This window comes from Oncorhynchus mykiss, chromosome 6 (assembly GCF_013265735.2).
Source record: "Oncorhynchus mykiss isolate Arlee chromosome 6, USDA_OmykA_1.1, whole genome shotgun sequence".
NCBI lineage: Eukaryota > Metazoa > Chordata > Actinopteri > Salmoniformes > Salmonidae > Oncorhynchus > Oncorhynchus mykiss.
Window position 1 is genome coordinate 81661992 of NC_048570.1, and position 20076 is coordinate 81682067.

At 43.0% G+C, this 20076-nt stretch overlaps 2 protein-coding genes and 1 pseudogene across 9 annotated transcripts in view; 1 reads left to right on the top strand and 2 right to left on the bottom strand.

The window, feature by feature from the left end:
* Positions 1-2689: 2689 nt before the first annotated feature.
* LOC110506826 lies at positions 2690-11951 on the bottom strand. Of its 3 annotated transcripts, XM_021586689.2 has the most exons (6): positions 11610-11820; positions 11061-11113; positions 8153-8455; positions 7907-7966; positions 7534-7590; positions 2690-2999 (listed from the first exon to the last, which is right to left on the bottom strand). In XM_021586689.2, exons 1-6 carry the CDS (start codon positions 11621-11623, stop codon positions 2830-2832), a joined length of 657 nt encoding a protein of 218 aa, XP_021442364.2. In that variant the 5' UTR covers positions 11624-11820; the 3' UTR covers positions 2690-2829. The 3 variants fall into 3 exon arrangements, 1 of the variants encoding a protein (XP_021442364.2); XR_002471046.2 differs by lacking the exons at positions 11061-11113; positions 11610-11820 and adding an exon at positions 11876-11951; XR_002471045.2 differs by lacking the exon at positions 11061-11113 and having other exon boundaries at positions 11610-11811.
* LOC118965126 lies at positions 6750-6951 on the bottom strand (annotated as a pseudogene).
* A 7941-nt stretch (positions 11952-19892) lies between the features above and the next one.
* LOC110526974 (inositol hexakisphosphate and diphosphoinositol-pentakisphosphate kinase 2) overlaps positions 19893-20076 on the top strand; it is a 53077-nt gene continuing 52893 nt past the window's right edge. For 2 of the 6 annotated variants that reach the window (XM_036981093.1, XM_036981094.1), the window contains exon 1: positions 19894-20061. The gene's annotated coding sequence lies outside the window, so the exon portion shown is untranslated. Of the gene's footprint in view, positions 20062-20076 lie in introns of all 6 variants that reach the window. The other 4 variants (XM_036981092.1, XM_036981095.1, XM_036981096.1 and 1 more) reach the window with 4 other exon arrangements.

Consider the following 20076-nt stretch of genomic DNA (forward strand, 5'->3'; position numbering starts at 1 on the left):
ATAACATTTCTGGTGTCCCGTGATCCACTGGGCCAAACTTCTGTCACGCCTTACATCTAAGTAGGTGGTCGATGGGGACTACAGATGTTCACACATTTGTTGCAAACCTTGTGTGTCTGACTCGTGTTGATTGCATGAGCAAAATGTTCAGGGCGTTAAGAGATAAATAATATTGTTCTATTCAATACATTTCTTAGACATCTTAAAACCATGTGTCACATTTACCATTCCATCCAAGGACCAATTTTCAAAACAGCCCTGGCTTTACCATCAAGATGAACAACCTGCTATGTATACAACACACTTCAACCAAATCAGAAAATAGCAACATTTTATTCAAAGGTTAGATGTAAAATGTATAAAAGTTACTCCACAACTGGTTGAAAATACAGAATAGGATTTAAAAACACATTGTGGTGCAGAGTTGAGACAGTAATAGTAAAACATTGCACGGTATTTCCTTTGGCGCCCTCTAAAATATTAAATCATCTAAATATTATTGCTATCAGTTATCATACATCCATACACATTTGAAACAGTTTCATAGTTGAACACCTCTTAACTCACTTTCTACAAAGTAGGCTACTGACCTTGAGATACTGAGAAAGGTGAGGGTTGTTGTTGTTGTTGTTGTCGTCTAGTTGTTTAAAAACTCATTTGGGAGGTTATACAAAACACAGCTTAAAACACTGTCCTGAAACAGGTCAGTGTTGTATACAGTAATGCATGGTTCAGTTCCCTTTAAAACAGCCACTTCAAAACGTCACATAACTTAAGCCACCACTAGCTGACGCCCAATAGAAGTGAATGGGACATTGCATTTAGAAAGCACTTTCAAAAAGATTCCACTGGCGCAACGCAGCAATCAACATGCCCCTGAGTTTGATTTGATTGATTAGAAATGTTAATGGCAAGCCCACAGACAGGGCAATATTTTTAATTTCACCTTTATTTAACCAGGTAGGCTAGTTGAGAACAAGTTCTCATTTGCAACTGCTACCTGGCCAAGATAAAGCAAAGCAGTGTGACACAGACAACAGAGTTACACATGGAGTAAACAATAAACAATAATAAAATAATAAATAATAAAATTTGATTTGAAACAAGTCAATGACACAGTAGAAAAAATAAAGTCTATATACATTGTGTGCAAAAGGCATGAGGTGGTAGGCAATAAATAGGCCATAGGAGCAAATAATTACAGTTTAGCAGATTAACACAAGTGATAAATGAGCAGATGATGTGCAAGTAGAGATACTGGTGTGCAAAAGAGCAGAAAAGTAAATACAATAAAAACAGTATGGGATGAGGTAGGTAGATTGGGTGGGCTATTTACAGATGGACTAAGTACAGCTGCAGTGATCGGTTAGCTGCTCAGATAGCTGATGTTTAAAGTTGGTGAGGGAAATAAGTCTCCAACTTCAGCGATTTTTGCAATTCGTTCCAGTCACTGTCAGCAGAGACCTGGTAGGAAAGGCGGCCAAATGAGGTGTTGGCTTTGGGGATGATCAGTGAGATATACCTGCTGGAATGTGTGCTACGGGTGGGTGTTGTTATCGTGACCAGTGAACTGAGATAAGGCGGAGCTTTACCTAGCATAGACTTATAGATGACCTGGAGCCAGTGGGTCTGGCGACGAATATGTAGCGAGGGCCAGCCGACTAGAGCATACAGGTCACAGTGGTGGGTGGTATAAGGTGATTTGGTAACAAAACGGATGGCACTGTGATAGACTGCATCCAGTTTGCTGAGTAGTGTTGGAAGCTAAATTTGTAGATGACATCGCCGAAGTCGAGGATCGGTAGGATAGTCAGTTTTACTAGGGTAAGTTTGGCGGCGTGAGTGAAGGAGGCTTTGTTGCGAAATAGGAAGCCGATTCTAGGTTTGATTTTGGATTGGAGATGTTTAATATGAGTCTGGAAGGAGAGTTTACAGTCTAGCCAGACACCTAGGTATTTATAGTTGTCCACATATTCTAGGTCGGAACCGTCCAGGGTGGTGATGCTAGTCGGGCGGGCGGGTGCGGGCAGCGAACGATCGAAAAGCATGCATTTGGTTTTACTAGTGTTTAAGAGCAGGAAGGAGTGTTGTATGGCATTGAAGCTCGTTTGGAGGTTAGTTAGCACAGTGTCCAAGGAAAGGCCAGATGTATACAGAATGGTGTCGCCTGCGTAGAGGTGGATCAAGGAATCGCCTGCAGCAAGATCGACATCATTGATATATACAGGGAAAAGAGTCGGCCAGAGAATTGAACCCTGTGGTACCCCCATAGAGAATGCCAGAGGTCCGGACAACATGCCCCCCGATTTGACACACTGAACTCTGTCTGAGAAGTAGTTGGTGAACCAGGCGAGGCAGTCATTAGAAAAACCAAGGCTATTGAGTCTGCTGATGAGAATACGGCGATTGACAGAGTCGAAAGCCTTGGCCAGGTCGATGAAGACGGCTGCACAGTACGGTCTTTAAACGATGACGGTTATGATATTGTTTAGTACCTTGAGCGTGGCTGAAGTGCACCATTGACTGGCTCGGAAGCCGGATTGCACAGCGGAGAAGTTACGGTGGGATTCGAAATGGTCAGTGATCTGTTTATTAACTTGGCTTTCGAAGACTTTAGATAGGAAGGGCAGGATGGATATAGGTCTGTAACAGTTTGGGTCCAGGGTGTCACCCCCTTTGAAGAGGGGGATGACCGCGGCAGCTTTCTAATCTTTAGGGATCTTGGACGATACAAAAGAGAGGTTGAACAGGCTGGTAATAGGGGTTGCAACAATGGCGGAGGATAGTTTTAGAAAGAGAGGGTCCAGATTGTCTAACGAGATATCATTTTCATTGTTCTGCTGTGTCCATTGATGTGTTTTGATTTAGAACTTGGAGCTCGGCCAAGGGAGGTTCTTCCTTCAACTTTTTGTTTTTACATATCCTGATGCATACCACCACCACCACCACCACCAGCCCCCCTACTGGTACCAGCCCAGCAAGATGTTCCACAAGTAGACCTGGAGAGACAGAAAAAAAAAAGAACCGTTCTAGTACTAGATTATTTCCTGGTTCTAGTACTAACATATTAATGAACGCAAACTGCCATACAAGTAAACCCATGTGATGTAATGATTTCTCACGACAGGAAATTACTTGATAGCACTACTACAAAACTAACATTGACTTTGATATAATACTTGTAGTATTAGCTATGCAATATGGTGAAAAAAGTCAATGTACTGTAGAAAACATGTGGCTAACATTCCATCTAATGGGTATGCAGGCATTTGTTACAGCCCTGCTCAAACACCCAATTCTGCTTTTCAAAGTCCTATTGAGCAGTAGAATCTGGTGTGCTAAAGTATTGATATAAAATATTGAAACAATTACAAAAAACATTTTTAAAAAGGCCTAATTCCCACATTTAAAATTGAAGCAAGGTAATGGGATTAATATCTTAGAGTAGCGTATGCATTCAGGTTTCAGGGGAGATATATTGACATTAATTTATACATTTCCAGGCGTTCTATATTGCTAAGGTTCTCTGAATTATTGTAGGAAAGAATGCAATCTCAGCAGCTTTCATGTGGTCCAAAACTTGCGCAAATGACACCAAAATTACACTTCTACAAACGTAGCGCACCTGCAGCGCTGGAAAGGTGTTTAGGACATGTTCTATAGTTGCCATGTCGTCTCCCAGTAGCGGCCTAAGAACAGAGCTCCCATAAATTTGTACATAGTTGTTTTGAATTATTCATTTTTGATAACATTGTGTTTTTTTTTGCATATATCTGGGGGTTTGAGCCACAGATTTGCAAATTAACTGACAGGTTAACACTTAGGCTGGCTAGCTAGCTGACTAGTGTTTTTGTTAGAAAAATGCATCTGGACACAGTACAATCTTTTTTGTTTATTTTGAGAACATCATTTTAGTTGGTGGCTGAAGTGTGAGAGGAATGAGACAGTGGAACCCAGCAGAGCTAAGGCAGAGGGCTCGTAGAGTGGACGACTGGCTACTATTCTGAACTTAGTGTGGTGAGATGTCTGGTGCGCAGAGCTGCTGAGGCATCACCCAAGTGGGTGCTACAGAGTGGAAGAGGAGAAGGCTATACGACTCAAGCTGGTTCCCAGACTTGCCATCTACAAGAACTTCAGCAGACAGCAGACTCCCTTATCGTTATCTACCATCCTCTGTCTCGCTCCCGTCGCTCAAGCCATGAACTGACACTCCATCTTTGGAGGATGCAGCTTTGAAAGACTTGACCTTTGCTTGTTTGTTTTGTTGCTCTTTAAGCACTTTGAAATTCTATGGAAAGTGTTAAAGAAATGTAATAAATTATTATTAATTAATACATAGTTAACTAGCGAGCTAACTTTTGATCTATCTAGCTAGGCCTAATGTTTACAATTTGACATCCAACCGCTAATGTATAGTCTCAACATTTAATACCATGCTGCTGCACTGACCCTGCTTCAGCACTTAAGGGTCTATCAGAGTATCAAACATGTACGCACAGCAGTGTTCTAAAATATTGGAGCATTGGGATCGAATTCAAGCAATTTCTATAACTGTCTAAACATTTAAATTAATAGAGGATGCATACTGGGAGATGAGTCTCAGAATTGCGTAGCTACAGTGCCTTGCGAAAGTATTCGGCCCCCTTGAACTTTGCGACCTTTTGCCACATTTCAGGCTTCAAAACAAAAAGATATAAAACTGTATTTTTTGTGAAGAATCAACAACAAGTGGGACATTTATTGGATATTTCAAACTTTTTTAACAAATCAAAAACTGAAAAATTGGGCGTGCAAAATTATTCAGCCCCCTTAAGTTAATACTTTGTAGCGCCACCTTTTGCTGCGATTACAGCTGTAAGTCGCTTGGGGTATGTCTATCAGTTTTGCACATCGAGAGACTGAATTTTTTTCCCATTCCTCCTTGCAAAACAGCTTGAGCTCAGTGAGGTTGGATGGAGAGCATTTGTGAACAGCAGTTTTCAGTTCTTTCCACAGATTCTCGATTGGATTCAGGTCTGGACTTTGACTTGGCCATTCTAACACCTGGATATGTTTATTTTTGAACCATTCCATTGTAGATTTTGCTTTATGTTTTGGATCATTGTCTTGTTGGAAGACAAATCTCCATCCCAGTCTCAGGTCTTTTGCAGACTCCATCAGGTTCTTCCAGAATGGTCCTGTATTTGGCTCCATCCATCTTCCCATCAATTTTAACCATCTTCCCTGTCCCTGCTGAAGAAAAGCAGGCCCAAACCATGATGCTGCCACCACCATGTTTGACAGTGGGGATGGTGTGTTCAGGGTGATGAGCTGTGTTGCTTTTACGCCAAACATAACGTTTTGCATTGTTGCCAAAAAGTTACATTTTGGTTTAATCTGACCAGAGCACCTTCTTCCACATGTTTGGTGTGTCTCCCAGGTGGCTTGTGGCAAACTTTAAACGACACTTTTTATGGATATCTTTAAGAAATGTCTTTCTTCTTGCCACTCTTCCATAAAGGCCAGATTTGTGCAATATACGACTGATTGTTGTCCTATGGACAGAGTCTCCCACCTCAGCTGTAGATCTCTGCAGTTCATCCAGAGTGATCATGGGCCTCTTGGCTGCATCTCTGATCAGTCTTCTCCTTGTATGAGCTGAAAGTTTAGAGGGACGGCCAGGTCTTGGTAGATTTGCAGTGGTCTGATACTCCTTCCATTTCAATATTATCGCTTGCTCAGTGCTCTTTGGGATGTTTAAAGCTTGGGAAATCTTTTTGTATCCAAATCCGGCTTTAAACTTCTTCACAACAGTATCTCGGACCCGCCTGGTGTGTTCCTTGTTCTTCATGATGCTCTCTGCGCTTTTAACGGACCTCTGAGACTATCACAGTGCAGGTGCATTTATACGGAGACTTGATTACACACAGGTGGATTGTATTTATCATCATTAGTCATTTAGGTCAACATTGGATCATTCAGAGATCCTCACTGAACTTCTGGAGAGTGTTTGCTGCACTGAAAGTAAAGGGGCTGAATAATTTTGCACGCCCAATTTTTCAGTTTTTGATTTGTTAAAAAAGTTTGAAATATCCAATAAATGTCGTTCCACTTCATGATTGTGTCCCACTTGTTGTTGATTCTTCACAAAAAAATACAGTTTTATATCTTTATGTTTGAAGCATGAAATGTGGCAAAAGGTCGCAAAGTTCAAGTGGGCCGAATACTTTCGCAAGGCACTGTATGTCACAATGGGACGCAGGACGACGTCTCAGCGTCTGGATTATGATTACGCTTTACTCTCCCGCTCCGGTCAGACGCATTTGAACAGAAACGCACATGATACAAACGTTGGCCTACACCAAAGAGACACAAACAAAACTTCCTGAAAGGATATTTCCCACTGATTTGTATAAAAAATGTCAAGCGTTGAGAGACGTTTGATCGAACGAGTACAGGAAAATCTTCATATTGGATTTTATTATTATTATTATTATTATTATTATTATTATTATTATTATTATGCACTACTACCGGCGGGAAAAGCAATATACATGCAACCCTACCCTGCAGTTGAAATTTGACCATTTTAACCCAACCCCTCCGAAAGACACGCATACATATACAGGTTGGACAGGTAGGAACCTGTCTAACCTGGAGCAGTTGTGTGTGTGTGGGGGGGGGGTTCACTTTCCTCACGACTCGGGATTCAAACTGGCAACCTTCTTGTTGTTGGCTCACCTCTCTAACCACTAGGCTACCTGCAGCCAGAGAGGTGCACCCTTCCTGGAGAGCCTGCATTACTAGGTTGATGCGTGCAGAGGACAGAGCAAGCCCCTACTCCAGCTCCCCGTTCCAAAATACAATTTCATATATGGTCCCCAGATAAGGGACGTAGCAGATATTAAACTGACAGGAACAGATTTTTAAGAGATACTACACTTGATCTTAGCCAAAAGGCAGAGAAGCCAAAAAAGTTGAAAAGTATCTTGACTGTCAAACTAAATATATTTATGGCCAGAGGAGCCAGATGGGGGTAAATACACAACCATTCACATTCCAAAACATATCGGCACATAAACCAGATCTGACTCACTTCTAGCTCCTGATCAGAGGTGATCATGACATCGAGTTAGACAACTTTACTTTCTAGTTCTACATGACAGATCCCAAACAATAACTTGGAATGCATTTGATTTCAAATACAAACAGGGATCCCGTTATCTCTCTGATTCAGAGGGGTTGGGTTAAATGAGGAAGACACATTTCAGTTGAAGGCATTCAGTTGTACAACTGACTAGATATCCCCTTTCCCTCATTTAGAATGTTGCTGTGTGTCAGTTCACAACACAGCCGTCTATGCGAGGTGAAAATGTGGCTTTTCAAAAAGACAGATCGGTAGGGTTTTCACTTTTGGTACAGTTCTGTTGGTTCTACTGCAACACACAAGCTCATTAAGTGCTTGGTAGATTTGTTATACTATTTGAACAGAGTTCTGCTATTACTGCACAACTCACAATCTACTTAAACTTAAAGATCAGACGATGATTATACCTGGTGTGGTTGAAGATTGTTGTGGGGCTGCTGTGGTGGTCAGACTCTCAGTGCTACCTGAAAATATATCACAAGCAAAATACACTGTTGTCATGCTTGAATAACAATTATTTCTGCAGTACGAAGATGGTTCTTAATCTCAGCGTTTCCCAAACTTGGTCATGGGGACCCCAAGGGGTGTACATTTTGGTTTTTGACTTAGCACTACACAGCTTATTTAAATAAGCTTGATGAAAGTAGATTATTTTAAATTAGCTATGTAGTGCTCGGGAAAAAATAACACCAACATGTGTATCCCCTGGGGTCCCCCGGTTGAAGTTTGGGAAACCCTGCATTATCTTCTTCCAGGTTAAAGATCAGGTGACAATAATACCTCCTCGTGTGGTTGTAGATGGTTGTGGGGCTGCTGTAGTGGTTGAACTCTCAGTCATGTCTGAAAATATACCATAAGAAAAAGCTTCATGAATTTGTGATAAATAGTGCTGCAATGTTTACAATAACCGCTTTATAACTGATATTTCATCCCTTCAGTACAGCTAAGCAACAGTGGAGCTTTAGAAACCGCTCCGTCACACTTTTCACTGAAGCTTTTTAATGCAAAAAAGAGGAGGCTTCTTACTTGTCATTTCAAGTACAATTCTCAGTTGACCTGGAAGACCACCGTCTGAATAATAAACTGTCTCTGTATCTTCTTTGGTTACATTGTGAATTACAACAGTACAGCCATTGGAGTCGTTTATCAGCTGGATCCTGCCCAGATAATTTGGCCCCTCGGTGATCACGTTGTTCTCATAAGTGACCACTGGGCCTTTCCTCTCTGTGCATAATCCGAAGTCCGACTCAGGACATTGGCCATCAGTTATTGGTATAGTTACGGACCCTCCTCTGGTTACACTAAGATAACGTATACCTGAGTGTAGCACTGTAAAAATGAGAGAAAAACACCCTTGTTATTTTTACCGCCACAGCAAAAGTTATTTAACATTATAATGTTGCTCCCGAGGCTCTCTTTCAAGATGCTAGTGCTATTTACATACACTTTCTCTCAGCCAACAAGGCAAGTAATTACATAAACAGAAGTCATGTAAAGCAGTATTGTTATGAATTGTATTAAAAGGTGTCTGACAGGATTCTTTTTTTATAATTCATAAAAGATGCTGGGATTGTGTACAACAATCCCGACACTGTCTAACCGTTAATCATATATAATATGGTTTTGGAAAGCTCAAAATACCCTTATATCAATTGTACAGAAGATATATGTAGTACTGTGCACCATTTTAACACAGATTCCAACAGAGATGTTTTGCACTGCACATTTTCCCCAAACTTCATCACTTTCTGAGCAAATGGAAACATGGGAAGGAACAGAAAATAAACGTCCACTCAAACTATGTCCCACCAAAAACAAATACTGAAATATATGGTAAAACACAACAGTAAAAGTGTATATCTTCTATTTGTAAAGTCATTTAGGATGATAATTATGTTGATTACTGGTTTCCAAACCAGTATTGCAATTAAGGATAGAGCGTTTCACACCTTCAATTCCACTCAGCTAATTATAATGAAGTTGGTCAGAAAGGCAAACTTTACCAGCCACCAGCAGAAAACAAACATGCTTCGATGTCTCCAACTTACAATAGGAGTGTAACGGTACAGTACTCATACCGAACCGGTCGGGGACCTCGGTCCAGTCTGCACTGTGTATGAATACATTAAAAAAAAAGAACACTAGGCCTGTGCCTACTCCACATTGTACAGTGATCTCCAAAAGTATTGGGAGGTTAAAGGTACAGACTCAGCGTTTTTCCCTCATATCGGGTGAACTGAATTACAGCACTTTTTGTACATAGTGCCCCCCCATTTGAGGGGACCAAAAGTATTGGGACAAATTCACTGAAATGTGTATTCAATTAGTCAAACGTGTAGTATTTGGTGTCATAAACCTGGCACGTAATGATGACATCAAACTTGTTACTTTACAAACCTTTTGGATGCATTATTTTGTGGCCAACAGAAATGAACAGTAAATAATGTATTGTGTAATTTTTATTGTAAATAAAAATAGAATGTTTCTAATCACTTCTAAATGAATGTGGATGCTACCATGATTATGGATAGTCTTGAATGAATCATGAATAATGATGAGAAAGTTAGACACATAAAATTGTCTGTAGCGGTGGTGTTCTCCATTCTGCTCTACGACCCCGACAAGCATCTTGGGGGACTCTGCCAACTTCTGTCTGTAGCGTCCAAACAGTTTGGGATACCCCTCTGTGGAAAGGTGAGACTCACAAACATGTACATGTGGCTTGTTTTTCTCTAAGACCATGGCCACAGGAAGTAGGAGTGCTGAGGGTGCTGCAGCACCCCCTGAAAAGTCTGAATATTAATATCAGAATTTCACAAAATTAGTTAATTGGACTCACTAGTCCTGTATTAGCAGACAGATATAGCCTTCTCTAGCACAGCCCCCCAAAAATGACAGCGCTGCAATATATATATTAGTGTATTGCAGAAATCATGCATGCATTGGATTGCAATGCAGGTGTGATAAAATAATCCAGTCCCGTTTAATGAATTATAGTGTAGGCTAATTCGAGACCGAGTGGCACAGTGTTTAAGACACTGCATCGCAGTGCTAGAGGAGTCAATTCCAGGCTGTATCACAACCAACCGTGACCGGGAGTCCCATAGGGCGGCGCACAATTGGCCCAGCGTCGTCCGGGTTAGGGAAGGGTTTGGCCATCATTGTAAATAAACGTGAATAATTTACAATAAAGGCCTACCCCGGCCAAACTTGGATGACACTGGGCCAATTGTGTGCCGCCCTATGGGACTCCCAATTGGATGTGATTCAGCCTGGATTTGAAACAGGGACTGTAGTGACACCTGCGCCACTCGGGGGCCCAGAAGAACACAGTGGCCTCCATTCTTAGACAAAGTTTGAGCTGGCCACCCAGACTCTTCCTAGAGCTGGCTGCCCGGCCAAACTTAGCAATCGGGGGAGAAGGGCCTTGGTCAGGGAGGTTACCAAGCACCTGATGGTCACCCTGACCGAGCTCCAGAGTTCCTCTGTGGATATGGGAGAACTTTCTAAAAGGACAACCATCTCTGCAGCACTCCACCAATCAGGCCTTTATGGTAGAGTGACCAAAGGGAAGCTACTCCTCAGTAAAAGGCACATGACAGCCCACTTGGTTTGGCAAAAAGGCACCTAAAGGACTCTGACCATGAGAAACAAAAATCTCTGGTCTGATGAAACCAAGATTGATCTCTAGTCTGAAAGCAAAGCGTCACACCTGGAGGAAACCTCGTACCGTCCCTATGGTACCCCCTGTATATAGCCTCACCACTGTTATTTTACTGCTGCTCTTTAATGATTTGTTATTTCTTATACATTTTTTACTTCACACTTACGTTTCTAACAACTGCATTGTAAATAAGCATTTCACTGTAAGGTCTGCACACCTGTTGTATTCGGCGCATGTGACAAAATTTGATTTACTTAATTAAAAACCAACCGGAGTTCGACTGGCTGGAAGACAGGAACCAGATGACTGCAACACTCAGACAACTAAAAAGAAATTGACAACTTGTTATCGACAAACTTTCATAACCAAGAGACTTAAGATATGTTATTAATATAAACGGTCATCAGACCTGTTTGAAACTTCATAACCAGAGCCATATAACTAAAGTTAACTGTTAATAGATGGCTCTGATCGTTTCAAGCTCATTTGGTCTCTGGCTTCGTATTGAACTTATCTGACGTTAACGTTACTTCATCATGGTCAAATTAGCTAACGTTACATAGATATTATAACTAGTGACCTATGTAGTCAGCTTTAACGTTAATGTAGGTTATCACAGACGCCGGTCAATAAAAAAAAAAAAAACGCGACGTAGCCAGGTTAACTAGCTACAGGCCGAGAAGGTAGCTAGCGTTGACTTTGCTAGCTAGCTTGCCTGAGAGAGCAAACTCGCAGAAAATGTATACTTAACCTTGACTAAACAGTAGATATCGGTCAGAATTGATGCCACATACATCGACGAACAAGCAGAAGACTCACCTGCGGAAATTCATCTTGATTAATTAGTTACAGCTGAAAACGAATTTTAGTCCTGGAAATCTATAACCTAACTCGAACAGCACTAGCGGTATGCTGGAATATTGTAATGAAACAGCTATCGACTGTGCCGCAAAAGCATGCTAGTGGTAGGCGGAGTCAGAGGGAGCGTTCATTTTGTGCACTCGCTAGCTAATTTGTCCTATTTAGCTAGCTTGCTGTTGCTAGCTAGTTTGTCCTGGGATTTAAACATTGAGTTGTTATTTTACCTGAAATGCACAAGGTCCTCTACTCCGACAATTAATCCACACATTAAATGGTCAACCTAATCGTTTCTAGTCATCTCTTTTGGGGACAGGTCGATACATTTATGCACGATGGCGCACGCGCGCAGCCAGTTTGGGTTCTGTGTTAGGCTACTCCTGTCTGGCAGACTATATCGGAACAAGGGGTCCGATACCAACAGGTTTAGACCATTTCTGTCTACAAGCCGTCAGACTGCTGAACACTTGAACTGGATCTGCTCTGATTCTCTGCACCTTAACACACACCCACACAGACATCCACAAACACACACATTAAATCTAATGAAAGTTTATTTGTCACGTGCGCCGAATACAACAGGTGTTTCACCTTACAGTGAAATGCTAACTTACAGGCCCTAACCAACAGTGCAATTTAAGTTTTTGTTTAAAGGTATTAGGTGAACAATAGATAAGGAAAGAAATAACAACAACAGTGAAAAATAACAGTAGAGTTACCTGTTCAGGAGTCTTATGGCTTGGGGGTAAAAACTGTTGAGAAGCCTTTTGGTCCTAGACTTAGCGTTCCGGTAGAGAGAACAGTCTATGACTGGGGTGGCTGGAGTCTTTGACCATTTTTAGGGCCTTTGACTGACACCGCCTGTAGAGGTCCTGGATGGCAGGCAGCTTAGCCCCAGTGATGTACTGGGCCATACGCACTACCCTCTGTAGTGCCTTGCGATAGAAGGCTGAGCAGTTGTCGTACCAGGCAGTGATGCAACCAGGCAGAATGCTCTCAATGTTGCAGCTGTAGAACCTTTTGAGGATCTGAAGACCCATTGAAAATCTTTCAGTTTCCTAAGGGGGAATATGCTTTGTCATGCCCTCCTCACGACTGTCTTGGTGTGTTTGGACCATTCTAGTTTGTTGGTGATGTGGACACCAAGGAACTTGAAGCTCACAACCTGCACCACTACAGCCCGTCGATGAGATTGGGAGCGTGCTCGGTCCTCCTTTTCCTGTAGTCCACAATCAACTCCTTAGTCTTGGTTACAGTGAGGGACCGGTTGTTATTCTGGCACCACCAGGCTAGGTTTCTGACCTCCTCCCTATAGGCTGTCTCGTCGTTGTCGTGATCAGGCCTGTCGTCTGGCCACCCAGTCGTGGGTGAACAGGGAGTACAGGAGGGGACTGAGCACGCACCCCTGAGGGGCTCCGGTGTTGAGGATCAGCATGGCAGATGTGTTGCTACCTACTCTCACCACCTGGGGGCAGCCTGTCAGTAAGTCCAGGGTCCAGTTGCAGAGGGAGGTGTTTAGTCCCAGGGTCCTTAGCTTAATGCTACACACACATCACAGCTGCTGCTACCAGACTCTTATTATGATTGCTAAGTAGCCTAGGCTGCTGCACAATTTAAACACTTGACCCCCAACACCCCACCCCCTTCCCAAAAATTGTGCCTTCCTGTGTTATACTGATGCTAACACGTTTATTCTATTCTACTGAGCCATTTACTTTGTTTGTATACACTACGTGACCAAAAGTATGCGGACACCTGCTCATCGAACATCTCATTCCAAAATCATGGGCTTTAATATGGAGTTGGTCCCCCGTTTGCTGCTATAACAGCCTCTACTCTAGATGTTGGAACATTGCTACAGGGATTTGTTTCCATTTAGCCACAAGAGCATTAGTGAAGTCGGGCACTGATGTTGGGCGATTAGGCCTGGATTGCAGTCGGTGTTCCAATTCATCCCAAAGGTGCTCAATGGGGTTGAGGTCAGGGAGCTGTGCAGGCCAGTCATGTTCTTCCACAGCGATCTCGACAAACCATTTATGTATGGACCTCGCTTTGTGCATGGGGGCATTATCATTCTGAAACAGTAAAGTGCCTTCCTCAAAAAGTTGGAAGCGCCGAATCGTCGAGAATTACATTGCATTTTTTTCATTTTTTTTATTTCACCTTTATTTAACCAGGTAGGCTAGTTGAAAACAAGTTCTCATTTGCAACTGTGACCTGGCCAAGATGAAGCAAAGCAGTTCGACAACTAAAACAACACAGAATTACACATGGAATAAACATACATACAATCAATAATACAGAAGAAAAATCTATATTCAGCATGTGGAAATGAGGTAGGATAAGAGAGGTAAGGAAATAAATAGGCCATTGTGCCGAAGTAATTACAATATAGCAATTAAACACTGGAATGGTAGGATGTGCAGAGTGTGAATGTGCACGTTGAGATACTGGGGTGCAAAGGAGCAAGACAAATAAATAAATAAATACAGTATGGGGATGAGGTAGATTGGATGGGCTATTTACAGATGAGCTAAGTACAGGTGCAGTGATCTATGAGCTGCTCTGACAGCTGGTGCTTAAAGCAAGTGAGGGAGGTAAGAGTCTCCAGCTTAAGAGATGTTTGCAATTCGTTCCAGTCATTGGCAGCAGAGAACTGGAAGGAGAGGCCGTCAAAGGAAGAATTGGCTTTGGGGGTGATCGGTGAGATATACCTGCTGGAGCGCATGCTATGGGTGGGTGCTGCTATGGTGACCAGTGGGCTGAGATAAGGCGGGGCTTTACCTAGCAGAGACTTGTAGATGACCTGGAGCCAGTGGGTTTGGCGACAAGTATGAAGCGAGGGCCAGCCAACGAGAGCATACAGGTCGCAGTGGTGGGTAGTATATGGGGTTTTGGTAACGAAACAGATGGCACTGTGATAGACTGCATCAAGTTTGTTGAGTAGAGTGTTGGAGGCTATTTTGTAAATGACATCATTGAGGATCGGTAGGACGGTCAGTTTTACGAGGGTATGTTTGGTAGCATGAGTGAAGGATGCTTTGTTGCGAAATAGGAAGCCGATTCTAGATTTAATTTTGGATTGGAGATGTTTAATGTGAGTCTGGAAGGAACGTTTACAGTCTAACCAGACACCTAGGTATTTGTAGTTGTCCACATATTCTAAATCAGAACTGTCCAGAGTAGTGATGCTGGACGGGCGGGCGGGTGCGGGCAGCGATCGGTTGAAGAGCATGCATTTAGTTTTACTTGCATTTAAAAGCAGTTGGTGGCCACGGAAGGAGGTGTATGGTATTGAAGCTCATCTGGAGGTTAGTTACACAGTGTCCAACGAAGGGCCAGAGGTATACAGAATGGTGTCGTCTGCGTAGAGGAGGATCAAAGAATCACCAGCAGCAAGAGCGACATCATTGATGGACATCAATGGGGCAAAAAAGTATTTAGTCAGCCACCAATTGTGCAAGTTCTCCCACTTAAAAAGATGAGAGAGGCCTGTAATTTTCATCATAGGTACACTTCAACTATGACAGACAAAATGAAAAAAAAAATACAGAAAATCACATTGTAGGATTTTTAATGAATTTATTTGCAAGTGGTAAGGGTAGTGGTAAGGGTAGGTAACAACAAATCCGACACATTGATCATCAACATGGGGGCCCCTCACGGGTGCGTGCTCAGTCCCCTCCTGTGCTCCCTGTTCACTCATGACTGCACGGCCAGGCACGACACCATCATTAAGTTTTCTGATGACACAACAGTGGTAGGCCTGATCACCGACAACGATGGTACAGATTATAGGGAGGAGGTCAGAGACCTCACCATGTGGTGCAAGGACAACCTCTCCCTCAGTGTGATCAAGACAAAGGAGATGCTTGTGGACTACATGAAAAAGGGAACCGAGCACACCCCCATTCTCATCAATGGGGCTGTAGTGGAGCAGGTTGAGAGCTTCAAGTTTCTTGGCGTCCACATCAACAACAAACTAACATGGTCCAAGCACATCAAGACAGTCGTGAAGAGGGCACGACAAAACCTATTCCCCCTTTGGCGTGGATCCTCAGATCCTCAAAAAGATTTTACAGCTGCACCATCGAGAGCATCCTGACGGGTTGCATCACTGCCTGGTATGGCAACTGCTCGGCCTCCGACCGCAAGGCAGTACAGAGGGTAGTGCGTACGGCCCAGTACATCACTGGGGCCAAGCTTGCTGCCATCAAGGACTTCTATACCAGGCGATGTCAGAGGAAGGCCCTAAACATTGTCAAAGACTCCAGCCAGAGGCTTCTAAACAGCTTCTACCCCCAAGCTATAAAACTCCTGAACAGCTAATCAAATGGCTACCCAGACTATTTGCACCCCCCCACACGCTGCTACTATTCTGTTATTATCTATGCATAGCCACTTTAACAACCCTACCTGCATGTACATAATCATCTCAATTACCTCGACATCGGTGCCCCCGCACATTGACACATTGACTCGGTACCTGTACCCCCTGTATATAGCCCCGCTATTGTTATTTACTGCTGCTCTTTAATTACTTGTTATTCTTACCTCTTTTTAAAAATTATTTTTAATTTTTAGGTATTTTCTAAAAAACTGCGTCGTTGGTTAAGGGCTTGTAAGTAAGCATTTCACTGTAAGGTCTACCTACACCTGTTGTATTCTGCGCATATGACAAATAAAATTTGATTTGATCTAGGATCAGTCGTGATGGATCATATGCAGAGGCCGTAAAACAGATTGGTAGAACTACAGCGCGGACTGATGGAGTTTACATGGATGTACCTGTAGTAGTTGGACCTACTGTCAGACTGATGGAGTTTACATGGATGTACCTGTAGTAGGTGGACCTACTGTCAGACTGATGGAGTTTACATGGATGTACCTGTAGTAAGTGGACCTACTGTCAGGCCGATGGAGTTTACATGGATGTACCTGTAGTAAGTGGACCTACTGTCAGGCTGATGGAGTTTACATGGATGTACCTGTAGTAAGTGGACCTACTGTCAGGCCGATGGAGTTTACATGGATGTACCTGTAGTAAGTGGACCTACTGTCAGGCTGATGTAGTTTACATGGATGTACCTGTAGTAAGTGGACCTACTGTCAGACTGATGGAGTTTACATGGATGTACCTGTAGTAGGTGGACCTACTGTCAGACTGATGGAGTTTACATGGATGTACCTGTAGTAAGTGGACCTACTGTCAGGCCGATGGAGTTTACATGGATGTACCTGTAGTAAGTGGACCTACTGTCAGGCTAATGGAGTTTACATGGATGTACCTGTAGTAAGTGGACCTACTGTCACACTGATGGAGTTTACATGGATGTACCTGTAGTAAGTGGACCTACTGTCAGACTGATGGAGTTTACATGGATGTACCTGTAGTAAGTGGACCTACTGTCAGGCTGATGGAGTTTACATGGATGTACCTGTAGTAGGTGGACCTACTGTCAGACTGATGGAGTTTACATGGATGTACCTGTAGTAAGTGGACCTACTGTCAGACTGATGGAGTTTACATGGATGTACCTGTATTAAGTGGACCTACTGTCAGGCTGATGGAGTTTACATGGATGTACCTGTAGTAAGTGGACCTACTGTCAGGCTGATGGAGTTTACATGGATGTACCTGTAGTAAGTGGACCTACTGTCAGGCTGATGTAGTTTACATGGATGTACCTGTAGTAAGTGGACCTACTGTCAGACTGATGGAGTTTACATGGATGTACCTGTAGTAAGTGGACCTACTGTCAGGCTGATGGAGTTTACATAGATGTACCTGTAGTAAGTGGACCTACTGTCAGGCTGATGGAGTTTACATAGATGTACCTGTAGTAAGTGGACCTACTGTCAGGCCGATGGAGTTTACATGGATGTACCTGTAGTAAGTGGACCTACTGTCAGGCTGATGGAGTTTACATGGATGTACCTGTAGTAAGTGGACCTACTGTCAGGCTGATGGAGTTTACATGGATGTACCTGTAGTAAGTGGACCTATTGTTTGGCTGGTGCATCTGGTGGTCCTGGCAGGGTTTCGAGGCCTGTTTAGAAATCTTGTGCTCATGAATGTGTGGTGTTAAAGGACACTGAAAATGAATAAAGTTAACTTCATAGCTTTTATTGTTAAGGTTGTCAGTACGCCTCGGGTTGTGGAAAGCACAAATGCTAGGTTGAAGGTTATTGTGGAGAAGGCAAAAGAGATCATGCGGATAACAGATGTTACTGTTTTTGGGGGAGGGGGGAGGGGGGGTGGTAGAGGGTAGGGATTTATTTGGTTTTGAATGTTATTTTCATGATACTACAGAATTGGGCAGATCAAGATTGATAGTACATTCCAGCCCAGTAGTTGGCAGCATGCACTTTAAACGTTTGTTTTCGGCCCCCATGATATCATAGAAGAAGAAGATGTGTAGAAGGCGTATGATATGATGTGGAAGCAGGGAGTGTTAATCAAGCTTGATATTATGGGGTAGGAGGAATAACGTTCAACTGAATAAAGGATTTCCTGTTTGGAAGGTCTATCCAGGTGAGGGTGAGAAAGTCACTATCAGGCAGCTAGCTACCTGGTGGATAATGGTACACCACAGGGGAACGTGATTAATCCTCTGTTGTTCTCAATCATGATCAATTATGTTTACTCTCAGGTACAGCCGGATATTGGGAGGTCGTTACTTGCAGAAATGTGCCATACATAGTCAGGAAGGTACAGAAAGCAATAGATGAGGTAGATCGGTGGCCATTAATGTGGGGATTCAGGTTCTCTAGAGAAAACTCAGACAGTGTTCTTTACCTGGAAGAAGGTGAGGTATGCTTGAGGTTGTATGGGAGAAACTTGGAGAGGGTGGGGGCCTTCAGGTTCCTTGGGGTATACTTTGACACTAGACTGACATGGGCAGAACACATTGAGAGAGTGGTGGGAAAGTGTAAGAATGTCTCATCCTACAGGCATGTTGGGAACATGAGCAAAGACAGAACACAAGCTTTGGGTGGGTAATACCCAGTATGGAAGGTAGTTTAGTCCAACGGTAGCTTTTCATGTAAAACCACCATGGCTACTCCCACCTCCAGTAGTTGATCTAGAAGAGTGTTGAGCCATCTGATTTGTTTAACAGACATCTGTTTTTTTCCCCTTAACTAGGTAAGTTAGTTAAGAACAAATTCTTATTTTCAATGACAGCCTAGGAACAGTGGGTTAACTGCCTTGTTCAGGGGCAGAATGACAGATTTTTACCTTGTCAGCTCGGGGATTTGATCTTGCAACCTTTTGGTTACTATTCCAACACCACTAGGCTACCTGCCACCTCCTGTCCTTGGATATTGTGTATCAGGATTTTGTGGCCATTTACACAGATGGTTCAAAAGATGGTCAGCATTTGTAGTGCAGGAATGTGGGGTGGAAGTCAGGAAACGTATTACAGACCCTATGGCTGTATATACGGCAACATTGATGGCCATACTGTTGGTCTTGCAGTGGGTGGAGGAAGTCAAGCCAGAAAGAGTAGTTATTTGCTCTGATTCATGTGCAGTGTTAATGAGTCTCCAGTCCTTTAGATCACGTAGCAGACCAGACCTGCTTATGAGGTGCTACAAACCCATTGCAGGATTAGACAGATGGGTATTCAGATAAGATTTACTTGGGTCCCAGCCCATGAGGGGTGGAAGGGAACGAGGCAGTTGATGTACTGGCTAAACAAGCACTAAGAAATGGGGATGTTGTAGTTTCAATGAGCAAGGCAGAGGCAAAAAGACTGATATGGACAGTGATGGTGCAGAGATGGCAGGAGCAGTGGAATAGATATACTAAGGGCAGGCATTTATTTCAAGTACAGAGGAAAGTCGGGGAGGGGAGGACAGCAGGAAGGGACAGAAGAGAGGAGTCTATTTTTTACAAGATTAAGGGTGAGACACAGCCGGTTAAATAAGACTTAAATGTGACAGGAAAGCATCCAACAGGAAAGTGTGATTATTGCCAGGAAACAAAGACCGTGAAGCATGTATTGCTACAGTGTGGGCAGTATCAGAGGGAAAGAAAGAGGCTGATATCTAGTATGAGGGAGAAGGGGATACAGGAAATTATTTTAAAGAGTGGATTGAGTAGAACGTCATTAGATATAGTCTCAAATATTTTCTATTTTTTTAAGAGCAACGGGGCTGTCAGATAGGATTTAGTTTCTCTCTGTCTCACACTCCAGTACAGTAGGTGGCGGTAATGCACCACAACGTTGGATGCCAACCGCCGATAATCTCCACCGAAGAAGAAGTAGTAGTAGTAGGTGGCGATAATGCAACATTTATTGGATGCCAACCGCTGTTAAACTTCATCGAAGAAGAAGTGAGGCATCGCTTGAAAGCTGTCAAAAGGGAAAGAGGCGAAAAGACGTCAACAAAACGATATAGCCACTTCGTAAGTAACTTGTTG

Coding starts and splice junctions, on each gene's coding strand:
- LOC110506826 (XM_021586689.2), bottom strand. Junction 8,456..11,060: donor TTCCAGCCAGTCGAACTCCG/GTTGGTTTTTAA, acceptor TCATTTTTACAG/TGCTACACTCAGGTATACGT. Junction 3,000..7,533: donor ACAATCTTCAACCACACCAG/GTATAATCATCG, acceptor CTGTCTCTCCAG/GTCTACTTGTGGAACATCTT.